Source organism: Somniosus microcephalus, chromosome 7 (assembly GCF_052327205.1).
Source record: "Somniosus microcephalus isolate GS21.2 chromosome 7, FLI_Smic_1.0, whole genome shotgun sequence".
Lineage (NCBI taxonomy): Eukaryota > Metazoa > Chordata > Chondrichthyes > Squaliformes > Somniosidae > Somniosus > Somniosus microcephalus.
In genome coordinates this window covers 147,844,167-147,862,356 of record NC_140993.1, presented here as the reverse complement: position 1 = coordinate 147,862,356, position 18,190 = coordinate 147,844,167, and the positions used below count along the sequence as shown (strand labels likewise).

The 18,190-nt window shown below is 42.5% G+C and overlaps 1 protein-coding gene across 4 annotated transcripts in view; it reads left to right on the top strand.

The window, feature by feature from the left end:
- The window catches only part of armc1 (armadillo repeat containing 1), a 36,044-nt gene extending 18,411 nt beyond the window's left edge, over nt 1–17,633 (top strand). For all 4 annotated transcript variants that reach the window (XM_085993057.1, XM_085993056.1, XM_085993058.1 and 1 more), the window contains exons 6-7: nt 3,146–3,220; nt 16,431–17,633. In XM_085993057.1, coding sequence (XP_085849183.1) covers nt 3,146–3,220; nt 16,431–16,622 — 267 coding nt within the window. In that variant the 3' untranslated portion in view covers nt 16,623–17,633. The remainder of the gene's footprint in view (nt 1–3,145; nt 3,221–16,430) is intronic.
- The last annotated feature ends 557 nt before the right edge of the window (nt 17,634–18,190 follow it).

The following is an 18,190-nucleotide window of genomic DNA, read 5'->3' as shown; positions in this document are numbered from 1 at the left end:
AAAGCATGTAGATTGTAGAAGGAAGGAAACACTGAGCAAAAGTAAGAATTTTCACATCTTTGCGTTCCTGAACAAGAATGAGCTATGGGCAGAAAAATTAAAACTATTCCCCAATTAACTCCATGCAGTTCAAATTTAGCTACTTTAACATAGCTGTTCCATAGTTTTTCAGTACAACATAGGCCAGAGGTTCTCAACCGGGGGTCCACGGCCACCTGGGGTCCGCAAGAAGATTTCAGGGGGTCCGCCAGTTGTTTTGTCCCATCAATATACAGGGGAGACTACTGATGTGTGTGGCATAAACATCATTGAGACAAGTGGAATAGTCTCAGCTATATAAAGACGGTGCTTGCGCAGTCAAATCAGGTTGTTACTGTTGGACAGCATTTGACACTTGGACAAGTACCTTTGTGTGTCACTGACTTTTACAGCAGTATTTATCTTGGTAAGTTTTTTTTTGATCCAGCCCTAACCGCTTCCATCCATCCATGTTCATAAACCACTCGCTGCTTTTAACCGTTGAATGAAATAGTGGAAGTTATAACTTCTCTTCTGGGGGATTAAAGCCTGAGTTGGGGGTGAGGAAATCCACGCAGTAGCAACTGTATCCTGTTTTGGGCTTGGTACCACATTCCATTCACATGAAAACAGCAAAACAGATGGGTTTCATGAGCCAAGGTAGTGTGAGTCTTCCTTTTAATCCTTTTCCTTCTCTTGCGGAGCTGCCCTGTGTCGGTTGGAAGCCGCTCGCGCATTTGAAAAGAGTGCCATCAATGGAGAGTGCACATGCACCATGTGGCTTTGGGGCAGTGGCTGGGGAAGGAATGAAAGAGACTTTGCAGTCTCTGGGCCTGCAGCAAAGCATTAATAATTGGGATCTGGTGTGTATCTCTCTCCTTCAATGTCTTCAGTCTGAGTTAATAAAATAGTTGAAGGCATTATCACGATTTTCCTCGTACCTCGGACTCCAACCTTTATATTCATGGCCATGTTGGCCTCCGGATAGGCCTAGTCTGGGCGCTCGTGTCCTTTGAGATACTGCCAGCTATTTGTGAAAGGGTTAGGGCGAAGGAAAGAGGAGGGCTGCCTTTGTCACTAAAGGATTTATGCCAATGAAGTTGGGTGGGTAAAGTCACTCAAGGTCCTGTTTATTTCTCCATTTCTCTCGTGCCATCCGCCTCTGACATTACTGGTGCTGTTAATTCAAGTTGCTGGCTTTCACTGCCATTTTGGGGTTTGGTATCGAAATAAGAGGGTTGTTCTGTTTCTGAAAACAGACATGGACCTGGAATTTTAGTCCAGTCTGGCTGAGTGTGCACAAAATAAGCCTGTAGTGAGTAGCGCACTTGTTGTTCCTGGTTCATTTCCTGTTAAGCAAATGGTTGATGGGTTGGAGCAGATCTTGGGCAGCAAAGGGCACCTAATGTAAATTTAGGATAAAAACAAAAGTTGTTGGAAATACTCAGCAGGTCAGCCAGCATCCGTGGAGAGAGAAAGAGTTAACTTTTCGGTGGGTACGGTAGCATAGAGTTATGTTACTGGACTAGTAATCCAGAGGCCTGGACTAATGATCTGGAGACATGAATTTAAATCCCACCATGGCAGCTGGGGAATTTTAATTCAATTAAATAAATCTGGAATTTAAAAAAACTAGTATCAGTAATGGTGACTATGAAGCTGTCTGATTGTCGTAAAAACCCATCTGGTTCATTAATGTCCTTTAGAGAAGGAAATCAGCCATCCTTACCCAGTCTGGCCTATATGTGACTCCAAACCCACAGAAATGTGGTTGACTATTAACTGCCCTCACCACCACCTTCTCGAGGGCACTTAAAGATGGGCAATAAATGCTGGCCTTGCCGGCAACACCCACATCCCGTGAATGAATTAAAGAAGAAAACTTCCAATGAAAAGTACTAAGAACAATTTAAAATAACTAATCAACAATGAGTAGTTGGCAAAGTTTGCCAATGAGAGTGCCATATATTTTTGGAAAATCCTCAACCATCATTTTGGGCTCTCACTAAACTGAGAAATTTAGGACTGGAAATAAGGTTTACGACAATGAAGACAACAAATACTATGTCTAAAAAAATTATGAAACTTAAATTTCCAGTAATATTTTCTGTGTTTAACACATGTCTAACAACATTTTCCGTTGGATACCTCTGCATCTTTGGGAAGCCTAGGTTTGTGTTCATGGAGCCAGCACTGTTGACTAAATAAGGTAGCAGGCTACAATTGTATATGTGTCTACAGCCCCCAGAAACTTCTTATGATTTGACAACAGCAATAGTCATTCACAGAGCATGCTAGGACTCGCTGTTTTTAGGCTCTACAATTATGTCTCAATAGAAGATTACTGAGACCAGGAAAACATTTTTTAGTAGCAGTAAAAGTAACCAGAATTTTGTTTTGATGTTTTACATAAAAACCAAGTATGAACTGTCCAGCTTTTTCTGAGGTAACTTTCCTGAAAAAAAAATGTAGGATACTATATTCAATGGTTTGTTTATTTAGCAAATTGCAGTATGTCCAATGTGTGACAAATTAAAACTTTGGACTAAATTTAGCATTAGTTAAATCTTTCTGTATTGTAATATATTCCTAATGGTTAAACCTGCATTTTTAAATTTGTATTTATCTTGGCACTCAAACTAAAATAGCAAAACCTTAATATAAACTGTTGAAATTCTAGGACTGTACCATTCCTCAAGTTTTATAAGGAGGGAGGTTCTGAATGAAAGTCCTGAACTTTAAATTTGTAAGTAGAATATTTTACTAATTGTTGCAGAGATAGTTAGTTTAAAAAAGAAAGATGCAAATTAGTTTAACAGTTTCTTATACTTCTTGGCACTCACTATAAAATAAACCGCGAAATAGAGGGACCATAAAGGTGAAGAACTGCTCTCTCATGTTAAATGCAGAGGTTTATTTATATAACTTAATTTATTTATCTATTTGTATTGGGTAAGTAAAACTCTTTATTCCAGTCAAAAAATGCTCAGTATTTCTGTGTTGATCTCTTACAAACTGCTATTGGATTCTTTCAATGGAAATCTCAACCCCTCCCTGTGTATCAACGTTATCTCTGACTCACTGTGAGCAATACTATTGGAATTACCAGTATTCATCTTTATTTTAGGCACTGGCATCTGCTATTGCAGCAACCAAAATTTTGAAAGCACAACAAGTGATCAAAAATGAAAATGGAGAGGAGGTAAGATAAATGTCAGCCATTTGAGATTTTGGAGACTATTTTAATGTGCTTGCATTTTTGTGCTTGAATCCCAAGACCACGTGCCATTTGTGGCAATATGACCGGCAAACAAGCTGCTCCTAAGCATTCATGAATATTGGTCGTATCAGAAATCAGCTGGTAGGAGGTATAGGGGAGCACTTCAATCATGACTCTGACTCTGACTTTTTTCCCCTTCTCTCCCTCTGAGTAACATCTAGCCTCTGCCTTTTCCACCCAGCAACTTGTCTGAAATTGGTCCTAAACATGGCTGAGTTCCCATGGGTATGAACCAAGGCCTACTTTTTTGCTTTTTACTATACAGGAAACTTTGGTTTATCCGGAGGTTATATGTCCGGAATACTCGATCTAACGGCAAAAATCAGGAGCCGTTTTCTATTTTTTTAGTTCTCGTTGCTTTTTTTTCCCCAGTCAAGCACTGCAAGGTCTGTAGCTATAGCAACAGCTTCAGCTACAGACGCTTGCAGCTGCAGCCGACTGTTTTGAAGCTGTTGCGGGTTTGTAGATTCACACGGAGCTTCTCAGTTCCGTATGTTTAAACATTAACTCTGGTATGTCCGGCACTTTTGATGTTACGGCACCAGCTCGGTCCCGTCAGTGCCGGATATCAGAAAGTTTCCTGTACATTGATGCTCCCTAAACTGTACCACTAATTGAGACAAATGCAATACTTGCCTGAATGCATTCCATTAATTCCTCTAGACCAATTCTCGTTGTTCGGCATTTATACAGCCATGTTTTCTATCACCTAAAATTAGCAGCGAGTTTGCTCCAACCATCCTTTTGTAAATGGTACATTTTTATTAATCAGAAGATTTTGCAATGTTATTTCTAGATTATATAATTAGAATAGTGAAAATAGATCAAAATGTCCTCTATTCTGTATCATACAGGCAAGTTTAAGATTGATGTATAGGCACATTCAAATTATAAATTAATGTCCAGACTATCTAAGGAGTGTTCTGTGTGATTTATGCATTGAACTTGTCATAATTTTTATAGATCATTATTTTTGTCCTAAATTGTTCTCACTAAAAATGTAATGTCCCTTGTGGCTATATATGGCATTCACAAAGATAAATTGTACAATTAAGGCTCTTAAAAATTTATGCAGTTATAGGTCAATGTATTTTGCTAGCTTTCTTTAAAAAAAAAGTCTTTCTCATGATAACATTGTTAATCCTTCTGAGGAGCAATGGGTTTCTGAGAAACTTGGGTCAGCGCTTGTAGGTGAGTGGTTCCATTTGTTATGCTGAAATTATGCTGCATCACTTCCCTTACCTTGCTCCTAGCAAGCTTATAAAGTCACAGTGAAGGTTTACAATACAGTCCACGAACCTGTATTTATTTTTGCAGTATTTAATGTCCATGTAACGTATCTGATTTATTTTATCATTCAAATAACCAAAGGTATGTCAGGTGCTTTGTGAAGTTTGAACATTGATATTACCTAATTAGATTTAATTTCATATTTAAGAGGATTAGAACAACTTCACAGTTAGGAGAAAGGAAGGAGATATGCAAGGGCTCTCTGCTTTCAAGGCCATGTAAAAAGTGAGAGGAGGCTTAAAAAAAATCTCAACAACAGTAGTTGGAAACATGAAGATTTTTTGACTATATTTTAAAAATCACTGGTCCAGAGAATCAGGAAAATCTTGGAGTTTGTTTACTGTAACTGTCTAAAACATTGGTTTCCTTCCCCCTGCCCACACCCTTATTCATCCTCTGATTAAAGAAAAACCTACTGATATCTAACCTAGTCCTATGCTTGCTTAGCTTATATGCATGACCCCTCATTTTCACCAACCTATTGCGTTCAAATAGTTTGTCCACACAGACACAGTTTAGGTTCTTCATCATTTTGAACACTTCAATTAGATCTTCCCAAAGCCTATGCTTTCCGATAATAAAAAGGCCCAGCTTCTTAGGCCTATTGTGATAACTAAGGGTTTTTAAACTAGGGATCATTCTAGTGGCCCTTTACCAGGGCCTCTATCACCCATCATGTGAGGGTACCTTAACTGATTACAGTATTCCAGATGAGACCTAACTAGAGTTTTTCCCAGCTGAATACCCAGTATTTTTTTAGCATGTTCCTAGTTACACAACTCATTGAGGTAATAGGGGACCGCTTAATATTATGTAATTAAGAATTTCACAATGTGATATTCTATCCTTCTGGTTTCAAAGGAAAGGTATGTTTTTTTTTGTGGAGGGGGAGATGCTGAACTGGGAAAACAAAGATGGGTAAGTTGGTTATTTCACCTGTGGCTGGAAATCTCGTGTTTTAAAAAAAAATATTCCAAAGCTGAATGTGAGATGGAAGAAATACTGGAGACATCAGAATTAATGGCTGAAACTGGGTGAGTTGAGAATTATATTAAAGTTTTTGAGAGATTGGAAAAAAGTCAGTTCCACCAATTGGGAAGAGTTTTCTACTCCCAACAATGATCCCTAAAACAATTCTCCAAAACTGAGATACATAACTATTTGAAATGATTTTAGAAATCGATCACATAACCACAGAATAAATTCTTTTATGAGAGCATTTATAAATGAAAGTGAAACCTTTGATTTTGACTGTGATCTTAAATTAAAGTTCAAAATACAACACCTCCACCCCACCTCCAGACTCCACTATGATAATGCTTTCCTGGCTTGCGTCCCAACCTCCAGCCTCTCCGCTCATACAAAACTCTACTTGCCTGTATCTATCCCGCATCAGGTCCTGCTCGCCCATCATCCCTAACCTTGCTGACTTACGTTGGCTGCCACACCCCCAATGCCTTAAATTTTAAATTTTGTTCATTGTGTTTTATTGGCCCAGTAATTCCGTTCCAAACGCGTGAGTACGGTCGGGGTACTCACGCGTCTGGCCGGAGGAAATGCCGGTTTTCAGCATGCACAGCGCATGCGGGGAAAACCGGCATTTCCTGTCCTCTGAACGAAGGGGTTCAGAGGCAGAACGCGCGCGACTGCACAGGCAGCGCGTGCGCAGTAAAATTCCTTTTTTTTTTCCCCAGAGTTGCGCGCGTGTAAAGGCCTCCGGTCTTTACGTGTGGAAAAACAAGACGTAAGTATTTCATTTTTCAGGTAAGTGGGCTTTTAGTACAGTGTAGAATTTTTTTCTCCACAGGTTTGTTATTTTTAAAGAATTTACAGGATGGTAAGTTTAGTTTTGGACCCTTTTTTAAATTATTTTTTTCAAAAAATTGATTAATTGTTTAAAAAAAAATTTAAACTTATTTATAGTTATTATAATCAGTGGGATGTTTTTTTAAATTTTATTTAAAGTTAAAGTAATGTTTTGGCAGCCCATACTTTTCATGAGTTTGACAGCTCTTACGGTCAAACTCATGAATGAGTTTCCCCTCCCCTGATTGGCTGCACAGTGCTCACCTGATCCCAGCCGGCACATCGCACTAACTACGCCGCTGGATCAGGTTAGCACATCGCGCCGACAGCTGAACCGGGCCTGTGACAGGAAATGCAAGCAGGCCCGGGCTTCAGATGTCGGCACGCAGGGTGAGTGCGGATCGGGGGCTTGCACGCGTGGCAAGCCCCCGATCCTAATTTCAGGGCCAATCTCTTCATGCCTTTGCTTTCCCTATTTTAAGGGACGGTCTCTAGCCCTATACTCCCAGTCCCCCAAACTCTCCATTTCACTGACTCTGGGCTCTTGTGCATCCACACCTGCCTTTGTCCCACCACTGCCAGCTGTACCTTCAGCTGCCTAGGCTCCATGCTCTGGAATTTCCTCCCTAAATCCCTCCACCTCTTCACTTCAAGACCCTTCTTAAAACCACCTCTTCAACCAAGCCTTTGGTCTCCCCTCCTAATGTCTTCCTTGGCTCAGTGTCCAGTTTTTTCTTGCGCCTCTGTGAAGTGCATTGGGAGGTTTTTTCAATGTAATAGGTGCTATATAAATGCAAGTTGTTGTATTACTGAAGATTCACTGTCTGTCCCAATATTATTACCCTCTGGATATAAGGAAGTTGGGGTTGTTTTCTTTGGGACAAAAAAGGATACCTATAGTGCCTTAATTGAAGTTTTGAAGATTAGCACAGGAATTGATTACCTTAATCCAGACAATTTGTTCCCTGGTGAATGGTTTAAATACTAGGAGACATAGGTTAAAAATTAGGAAGGAAGAAATAAATTCAAGCTAAAGGGAATAGAAATATGAAATACAATATCAAGAGGGCCATGGAAATGGACAGTATTAATTCATTCAAGGCAATAGAAGAGCAAAAGGATTAAGGAATATGGTGTGAAGGCAGGTAGATAGGTTTAATTTATCAAAGGGAATGGGATGTTTGTTTTTGCCTAACCGCTTTTTTCTGTTCCCAAAAATTCTTGGGCCAATCTTCCTGGGGTTAGCGCCTGGTGAATATTTATTCCCTGGGAGTACAAGTCAGGGGAAAAGGGACAGTGAGAAGTCTGCTACATCTCTACTCCCTTTACATTGCTCTGGCATTTCTGGGGCTTCCCCCATGCCCACCCAGGCACATACTCCGCACTGCCATGGTAATGAGGTGAGAGGGGCAATGCCACCTCAATAGTCAGTGGTTGTGTCTTAGGGTGCCCATTTCCATTGGTGCCCTGAAAAGCTGATGGTGAGCTTGAGTCTGGACCACCATCACACCCCTCCCCTTCCCCCACTCTCAGTTTAAGGGGGCCAGAAATCAAGTCAAAAGGTAATTGGTCCTTTTTTTTTTGCAGGATCCATCTCTAAAGCAGCCAAAAGGCACCAAGGCTGGCAGATAGTCCTGCAGCCCCTCAGACCCGTAGCTGTGATTCTCTTTCTGCTCCCAGTTCCTGGCACAAGGTCCTGTGCTGGGGATTCAACTGGGCTGTTGTAACGACACAACCTACCAAATCTGGGCTTAGCTGAGGCTTTACTGTCGCTGCGGACTTTGGGTGCACTGCACCTGTCCAATGCCTGTTCAATGGGTGAATTGAATCCATTATCAGCTAGTTTGTTGGATGGAGTAACATAAGGTAACAAGACTTCATAGATTTTTACATTAATGGGTAGAATATTGTGGGGAGCACATCCATGATACTCCAATATGCACTCTCAGTAGATGAAGCTCCCCTCCCCCAGGAGCACGCATCCTCAAAATCAGACCCCGTGACTCTGGTTGGGGGGGAGGATTATTCTAATATCCTGATAAACATCCCATCTGAAATAGTAATCATAGACTGATACAGCACAGGAGGCCATTCAGCCCATCATACCTGTGCCACCGAATCTTTGAAATAGCTATCCATTTAGTCCCATTCCACTGCTCCCTCCCCGTAATCCTGCAAATTGTTCCCATTCAAGTATTTACTCAATTCCCTTTTGATAGTTACTTTTTTTCGTTCATTGCAACGCTGACAAGGCCAGCATTTATTGCCCATCCCTAATTGCCCTTGAGAAGGTAGTGGTGAGCTGCCGCCTTGAACCGCTGCAGTCCTTGTGGTGAAGGTATTCCCACAGTGCTGTTACAGAGGGAGTTCCAGGATTTTGATCCAGCGATGATGAATGAATGGTGATAAACTTCCAACTCAGGATGGTGTGCAACTTGCAGGGGATGGTGTTCCCATGTGCCTGCTGCCCAAAGAAGCCTTGCCGAGTTGCTCCAGTGCATCTTGTAGGTACACACTGCAGCCACAGTGCGCCAGTGGTGGAGGGAGTGAATGTTTAAGGTGGTGGATGGGGTGCCAAACAAGTGGGCTGCTATGTCCTGTATGGTGTCGAGCTTCTTGAGTGTTGTTGGAGCTGCACTCAACCAGGCAAATGGAGAGTATTCCATCACACTCCTGACTTGTGCCTTGTAGATGGTGGAAAGACTTTGGGGAGTCAGGAGGTGAAACAGTCGCCACAGAATACCCAGCCTCTGACCTGCTCTTTTGCCACAGAATTTATGTGGCTGGTCCAGTTAAGTTTCTGGTCAATGGTGACCCCCCCAGGATGTTGATGGTGGGGGATTTGGCGATGGTAATGCCGTTGAATGTCAAGTGGCGGTGGTTAGACTCTCGCTTGTTGGAAATAGTTATTGCCTGGCACTTGTGTGGCGCGAATGTTACTTGCCACTTATCAGCCCAAGCTTGAATGTCATCCAGGTCTTGCTGCATGTGGGCATGGACTACTTCATTATCTGAGGAGTTGCGAATGGCACTTAACACTGTGCAGTTATCAGCGAACATCCCTATTTCTGACCTTATGATGGAGGGAAGGTCATTGATGAAGCAGCTGAAGATGGTTGGGCCTAGGACACTGCCCTGAGGAACTCCTGCAGCGATGCCCTGGGGCTGTGATAATTGACCTACAACAACCACAACCATCTTCCTTTGTGCTGGGTATGACTCCAGCCAGTGGAGAGTTTTCCATTGACTTTTTTACATTTACTAGGGCTCCTTGATGCCACACTCGATCAAATGCTGCCTTGACCTCATCTCGCCTGGAATTTAGCTCTCTTGCCCATGTTTGGACCAAGGCTGTAATGAGGTCCGGAGCCAAGTGGCCCTAGTGGAACCCAAACTGGGCATTGGGAGCAGGTTATTGGTGAGTAGGTTCCACTTCATAGCACTATCGACGACACCTTCCATCACTTTGCTGATGATTGAGAGTAGACTGATGGGGCGGTAATTGGATGGATTGGAGTTTTCCTGCTTTTGTGGACTCGACATACCTGGGCAGCTTTGCACATTGTCGGGTAGATGCCAGTGTTGTCGCTGTACTGGCTAGAGGCGTGGCTAGTTCTTGAGCACAGTTCTTCAGCACGACAGCCGGGATGTTGTCGGGGCCCATAGCCTTTGCTGTATCCAGTGCGCTCAGCCATTTCTTGATATCACGTGGAGGTAATCGAATTGGCTGGAGACTGGCTTCTGTGATGGTGGGAACCTCAGGAGGAGGCTGGTCTGGATCATCCACTCAGCATTTCCGGCTGAAGATGATTGCAAACGCTTCAGCCTTGTCTTTTGCACTCATGTGCTGGGCTCCACCATCATTGAGGATGGGGATATTCATGGAGCCTCCTCCTCCCGTTAGTTGTTTAATGGTCCACCACCATTCACGACTCAATGTGGCAGGACTGCAGAGCTTTGATCTGATCCGTTGATTGTGTGATCACTTAACCCTGTCTATAGCATGCTGCTTCTGCTGTTTAGCATGCATGTAGTCCTGTTTTGCAGCTTCCCCAGGTTGACACCTCATTTTTAGGTACGCCTGGTGCTGCTCCTGGCATGCTCTTTTACGCTCCTCATTGAACCAGGGTTGGTCCCCTGGCTTGATGGTAATGGTAGAGTGTGGGATATGCCAGGCCATGAGGTTACAGACTGTCGTGGAATACAATTCTGCTACTGCTGATGGCCCACAGCTCCTCATGGATGCCCAGTTTTGAGCTGCTAGATCTATTCTGAATCTATCCCATTTAGCACGGTGGTAGTGCCACACAACACGATGAAGGGTGTCCTCCGTGTGAAGACTGGACTTCGTCTCCACAATGACTGTGTGGTGGTCACTGCTACCAATGTGGTCATGGACAGATGCATCTGCGACAGGTAGATTGGTGGGGACGAGGTCTAGTAGGTTTTTTTCTCGTGTTGGTTCTCACCACCTGTCGCAGGCCCATTCTAGCAGCTATATCCTTCAGAACTTGGCCAGCTCGGTCAGTAGTGGTGCTACTGAGCCACTCTTGGTGATGGACATTGAAGTCCCCCCCTCCCAGAGTACATTCTGTGCCCTTGCTACTCTCAGTGCTTCTTCCAAGTGATGTTCAACATGGAGGAGTACTGATTCATCAGCGGAGGGAGGGCGGTAGGTGGTAATCAGCATGAGGTTTCCTTGCCCATGCTTGACCTGAAGCCATGAGCCATGGGGTCCGTAGTCAATGTTGAGGACTCCCAGGGCCACTCACTCCGACTGTATATCACTGTGCCACCACCTCTGGTGGGTCTGTCCTGCCGGTGGGACAGGACATACCCAGGGATGGTGTTGGAGAAGTCTGGGACATTGGCTGAAAAGTATGATTCTGTGAGTATGGCTATGTTAGGCTTGACTAATCTTTGCGATAGCTCTCCCAATTTTGGCACATGCCCCAGATGTTCATATGGAGAACTTTGCAGAGTTGGCTGGGCTGGGTTTGCCATTGACGTGTCTGTAGCCGGTGCCTAGGTCTATGCCGGGTGATCTATATGGTTTTATTCTTATTATTGTTTATCGTAGTGGTTTGTTACAACTGAGTGACTTGCTGGGCCATTTCAGAGGGCAGTTAAGAGTCAACCACATTGCTGTGGGTCTGGAGTCACATATAGGCCAGACCAGGTAAGGACAGCAGATTTCCTTCTCTAAAGGACATTAGTGAACCAGATGGGTTTTTATGACAATCAGATAGTTTCATGGTCACCATTACTGATACTAGCTTTTTATTCCAGATTTATTTAATTAACTGAATTTAAATTCCCCAGCTGCCGTGGTGGGATTTGAACTCGTGTCTCTGGATTACTAGTCCAGTAACATAACCACTATGCTACTGTTCCCGTCAATTGAATCTGCATCCACCACCCTTTCAGGTGCTGCATTTCAGATCACAACTCGCTGTATAAAAAAAAAAAAAAAAAAAAATGTTTCCTCGTGTCACCTCTACTTCTTTTACCTATCACTTTAACACTGTACCCTCTGGTTACTGACCCTTCTGCCATTGGAAACAAGTTTCTCTTTATTTACTCTCTCAAAACCGTTCATGATCTTGAACACCTCAAATCTCTTCATTTTCTCTGCTCTAAGGAGAACAACCCCAGCTTTTCCAGCCTCCACATAACTAAGTCCCTCATCCTTGGTACCATTCTAGTAAATCTCTTCTGCACCCTCTAAAAAGCTTTGATGTCCTTCCTAAAGTATGGTGTCCAGAATTGAAGACAATACTCGAGCTGAGGCTTTACCAGTGAGTTATAAAAGCTTAGCATAACGTTCTTGCTTTTGTACTCTATGGGCTGGATTTTCATTGGGCCGTGGAGTCGGGATTGGAGGCGTGTGGGGGTTTAAAATCCCGAAATCGGGGGTCCTGCCCCCAACCTGCCTCCATGCCAGTTTCAAAGGAGGCGGGTACCTGCCCCGCACTGGGACCCGCCTCCCCAAGGCGGGAAGGGGATTAGTGCCAATTAACTGCCTGTTAACAGGTAGTTAGAGGCAGTTTTTAGCCTAATCCCTATTTTCATTGTTGAAATGTGCGATTCCCGGCGGCTCCAAACCACGCCAAGTTAGCGAGGCGGGCTGAAGGGCTTGGAGGGGTCGAGATGTCCGGTGTTCAGGTGAGTGATGGGTGCATGAGTGCAGAGGTAAGTGTTTGGTCTGTGTAAAGTGTTTAAAGAAGTTCTACTAACCTTTACTTACCTTTACAGCCTTCCTTCATAGAAACATAGAAGATAGGAGCAGGAGTAGGCCATTCGGCCCTTCGAGCCTGCTCCGCCATTCAATGAGATCATGGCTGATCATCCAAATTCAGTACCCTGTCCCTGCCTTCTCCCCATATCCCTTGATCCTTTTAGCCTTAAGAAATATATCCAACTCTTTCTTGAATATATTTAGTGAACTGGCCTCCACCGCCCTCTGTGGCAGAGAATGCCACAGGTTCACCACTCTCTGGGTGAAGAAATTCCTCATTTCAGTCCTAAATGACTTACCCCTTATCTTTAGACTATGACCCCTGGTTCTGGACTCCCCGGCCATCAGAAACATCCTTCCTGCATCTAGTCTGTCCAGGCCTGACAGAATTTTATAGGTTTCGATGAGATCCCCTCTCAATCTTCTAAACTCCAGTGAGTATAAGCCCAATCGACACAATCTCTCCTCATACGTCATTCCTGCCATCCCAGGTATCAGCCTGGTGAATCTTCGCTGCACTCCTTCCATGGCAAGAACGTCCTTCCTCCGGTAAGGCGACCAAAACTGCACACAATACTCAAGGTGCGGTCTCACCAAGGCCCTGTACAACTGTAGCAAGACATCCTTGTTCTTGTACTCGAACCCTCTTGCTACGAAGGCCAACATACCATTTGCCTTCTTAACCGCCTGCTGCACCTGCATGCTTACCTTCAGCGACTGGTGCACAAGGACACCCAGGCCTTGTTGCACTTCCCCTTCTCCCAATCTATTGCCATTCAAATAATAATCTGCCTTCCTGTTTTTGCCACCAAAGTGGATAACCTCACATTTATCCACATTATAGTGCATTTGCCATGTTTCTGCCCAATCACCCAACCTGTCCAAATCATACTGGAGTTTCACGACATCCTCCTCACAAAATACCCTCCCACCCAGCTTTGTGTCGTCTGCAAATTTGGAGATATTACATCCAATTCCCTCGTCCAGATCATTAATATATATTGTGAATAGCTGGGGTCCTAGGACCGATCCTTGCGGTACCCCACTAGTCACTGCCTGCCACTCGGAAAACGACCCGTTTATTCCAACTCTTTGCTTTCTGTCCGCCAACCAGTTCTCTATCCAAGTCAATACCTTGCCCCCAATCCCATGTGCCTTAATTTTGCACACTAATCTCTTATGTGGGAACTTATCGAAAGCCTTCTGAAAGTCCAAATACACCACATCCACTGGTTCTCCCTTATCTATTTTACCAGTTACATCCTCAAAAAATTCCAGTAGATTAGTCAAGCATGATTTACCTTTTGTAAATCCATGTTGACTTTGTCCAATCCTGTCACTGCTTTCCAAGTGCCCTGCTATTACATCTTTTATAATGGACTCTAGCATTTTCCCCACTACCGATGTCAGGCTTACCGGTCTATAATTCCCCGCTTTTTCTCTACCACCTTTTTTGAATAGTGGGGTAACATTAGCTATCCTCCAATCCATGGGTACTGTTCCAGAGTCTATCAGTTCTGGAAGATGACCAGCAATGCATCTACTATTTCTAGGGCCACTTCCTTAAGTACCCTGGGATGTAGATTATCAGGCCCTGGGGATTTATCGGCCTTCAGTCCCATCAATTTTCCTAACACCATTTCCCTACAAATACTGATTTCTTTCAGTTCCACCCTTTCATCAGACCCTGTGTTCCTCGGCATCTCTGGGAGGTTATTTGTGTCTTCCTTTGTGAAGACAGAACCAAAATATGTATTTAGTTGGTCTGCCATTTCTTTGTTCCCCATTATAAATTCCCCTGATTCTGACTGCAAGGGACCTATGCTTGACTTCACCAATCTTTTTCTCTTCACATATCTATAAAAGCTTTTAGTCAGTTTTTATGTTCCCTGAAAGCTTACTCTCATATTCTATTTTCCCTTTCTTAATTAATCCCTTTGTCCTCCTTTATTGAATCCTAAACTGCTCCCAATCCTCAGGATTATTGCTTTTTCTGGCCAATTTATATGTCGTCTCCTTGGATCTTATGCTATCCCTAATTTCCCTTGTTAGCCACGGTTGAGTCACCTTTTTTGTTTTATTTTTATGCCAAACTGGGATGAATAAATTCTGTAGCTCATCCATTCGGTCTTTGAATGTTTGCCATTGCCTATCCACTGTCAACCCTTTGAGTGCCATTCCCCAATCAATCCTACCCAACTCGCTCCTCAGACCATCGTAGTTTCCTTTATTTAAATTGAGGACCCTAGTCTCTGAGTCAACTACTTCATTCTCCATCTTAATGAAGAATTCGATCATATTATGATCGCTCCGACCCAAGGGGCCTCGTACAACAAGATTGCTAATGAATCCTTTCTCGTTACATAATACCCAGTCTAAGATGGCCTGATCTCTGGTTGGTTCCTCGACTAGGAAACCGTCCCGTAAATACTCCAGGAATTCCTCCTCCACAGTATTGTTACTAATTTGGTTAGCCCAATCTATATGTAGATTAAAGTCACCCATGATGACTGCTGTGCCCTTATTGCACGCTTCTTTAATTTCCCTTTTAATGCCATCCCTTCAGGTCTCTGGAGTCCCTCATCTCACCGGCACAGAAAGCAGAATGGCCGCCAGCTGTCAAAATCTGCAGCCTCTGCTTTCTGTTTCGGGGAGATCTCTAAATCATCCTGAAAGGAAGGAATTAACCTGGAGTGCAGATTGACAGTGTTTGACAGCTTCAAACAGCTGTGAAACGGTGATATTTCATCTGTCAAACGGTCTTGACAGATGAAAATTCAATCTGTGACGTCACCTGTTGCCGGGTGGCCCTTAATTGGCCTGCTGAGCCCGCTGGTCAATCAAGTCTAAATCACGTGGGTTGGCTAGAACTCGATGGAGGCAGGACTACAACCCCAAAAGTTGTAGTCCCGCCTCAATGAAAATCCAACCCGCCGCCTCAATGAAAATCCAGCCCTATGTCTGTTTATAAAGCCATGGATCCCGTATGCCTTTAACAGCCTTCTCAACTTGTCCTCCCAAAGATTTGTGTACATACACCCCAGATCTCTCTGTTCCTGCACCCCCTTTAAAACTGTACCATTTAGTTTATATTGCCTCTCCACGTTCTTCCTACCAAAATGAATCACTTCACACTTCTCTGCATTAAATTTCATCAGCCATGTGTCTGCCCATTTCACCAACCTGTCTATGTCCCCCTGAAGTCTGTTGCTTTCCTCCTCACTGTTTACTATATTTATGAGTTTCGTGTCAACTACAAACTTTGAAATTATGCCCCCATACCCAAGTCAAAGTCATTAATATATATTAGAGTTTTGATCTCAACACTGACCCCTAGTGCTTTACTTGTGCATTTCCAGTATTTGCTGTGCCAGCATTCATTTTTTGGGAGGGGGCGATTTCCCCATTTCAGTCGTGTTTTCTATTTTGTGCTTGCCAGTCGTTGAGCAGCAGTGATGGAGTTCAGTCTAGATCATTCAGTTCAGCCATACCACCTTAGAAGTCAAGAAAATGTGCTTAGGGCAGGGGGGCTGTCGTCACACCAATTGTATTTTGTCAAACTAACGTTGCATTTTCCAAAATCTTATACTAGAATATAATTTGTATGAAAGAGTTGAAATAAATTATCTCTGGTGTTAGTGGCATCATATCTGATTGCCGTTCCTAGTGAAATAGTAAATATATTCTAAAAGAATACATTTACAATGTCACTAACATATAACTACCAAAGGAAATGTTTCCTCTCCTTCCCTGTGTGCTGTTCGCTAGTGTTTGAAGTTTTTAATCATTACTTTATAGATGCTGGTTCCATTCCAAGGTACAGCTGTTGAAGTTGAGGAAAACACAGAATTACCAGACTACTTGCCTGAAGAGGAGAGTCCTGCGAAGGATGATGACAATGCTGTGTCCCGTGTTGGGAGTAAGCAAGAAGTCGGTAGTGGCTGGTTCAGTACAGCAGCAAACTTTTTATCAAGGTCATTTTATTGGTGACAGGTGGTTGTAGTTGTGCCAAATTTGGGTATGTGTAGGACTGTGGAAAGAGGGAGACTGTTTTCCCATTGTTGTGGTGAATTGTCAAGTGCAATTTGCAATAATGCAGAAACTGTTGCAGTTTATAGAGGCTTTAATTATACTGCATTTTCACTTAAGCGAGAAGTTAAGCCATCAGCAATAGAGGAGATCCATCCCTTCTGCCTTTATCATTAAATTGCCTCGCAATCATGTTTATATTGTTTTCCTCCAACGGGTCCACATCAGTACCAAATGACATCAAAAGTGAAGCTTAAGCAACTAGAGTTTGGATGGACTTTTCTGCAGCATCCTACATAGGGTATCCACGTTTAACTCTATCCCTCGAATACTGTACAGAAGAACTCTTTCAGTTATGTTAATATAAGGAGTATTGTGCATGAATTATGCTTTTTTTCTGATGTTACACATTTCAATGAAATTTCCAAATATTTGCAGTTTGCTTAAAACCTAAAGGGTTGCATACATTTGCCTTACTTTTCTTTTGTTCAGTTTCTAAAGCCTTCATGGTATATGCATTTCTATTTCTGTTTTCCATCTGAATCACTAAATTCAGTATGCTCATTGGTGCAATTTGTCCTTGTAACTTATTAATATTCAGCCATGTCTGTACACAAATGTAGCACCCTGCTCAAAATGTACAGTGAATGAACTTGACGTGCTGCCTTCTAATCTGGTTTTGCAACATATAAAGGAATCTGTCAAAAACCCATTAACTGCACTTTGAGTAATATGTCTTGAACTTGCAATGCAACAATTTTACTTTATTGTCAGACACACATTAAAACTATTGTTTGACATTTGAATGTTTGAGGTAATAGGTATGTATAGTATTCAGCATATGAAATCTTTGTTACTGCTAATTTACATTCATGCAATCAACATTTAGTTTGTGCCAATAATCTGTATATTATTCCATAAATGTGTATCACTAACTACATTTTCCATTAAACATATTGTATATGGATTACATTTCCAAATTTTAAAAGATGATTTTCTTTGCATAATGCCAGATTTGCACATTTTCTGGTACTTTTTAGGAACAATAATTCCATTATGCTTGAATCTCTGCAAACAGATTGTTTAGTATTGTGTTGTGTTGTGTTCAGTCTTGCAAATCACATGTGAAATGAAAGATAATCTGCATTTCCGCCTAGTGCAGATCAGTTGGTTTGGTAGTACACCAGATATTAAATGTGTCCATTCATCTACTGTAGGAGGAAAATGATCAACATTCTGTGAACCATATTATTGTGAATGTTGCTTGTAATTTGGTTTTAGTTGAAGTCTTGCATTCTTTGTGGTTTTGTTGCTGTAAAATAATTATGCAATTTAAAACCATTGTTGAATTTATGGAAATTTGTTTTAAATAATCATTTTTATGAAGTAATGCATTTTCATGCAAATCATTTTCTATGGTACCACTTGAAATTATGTCTTGTTTCCAGTGCTGATTATTTTAGAGAAATTTATTCAATATTTTCACATTTCTAGTATGAATTAATACTAATGATTGGTTCTCCACAATT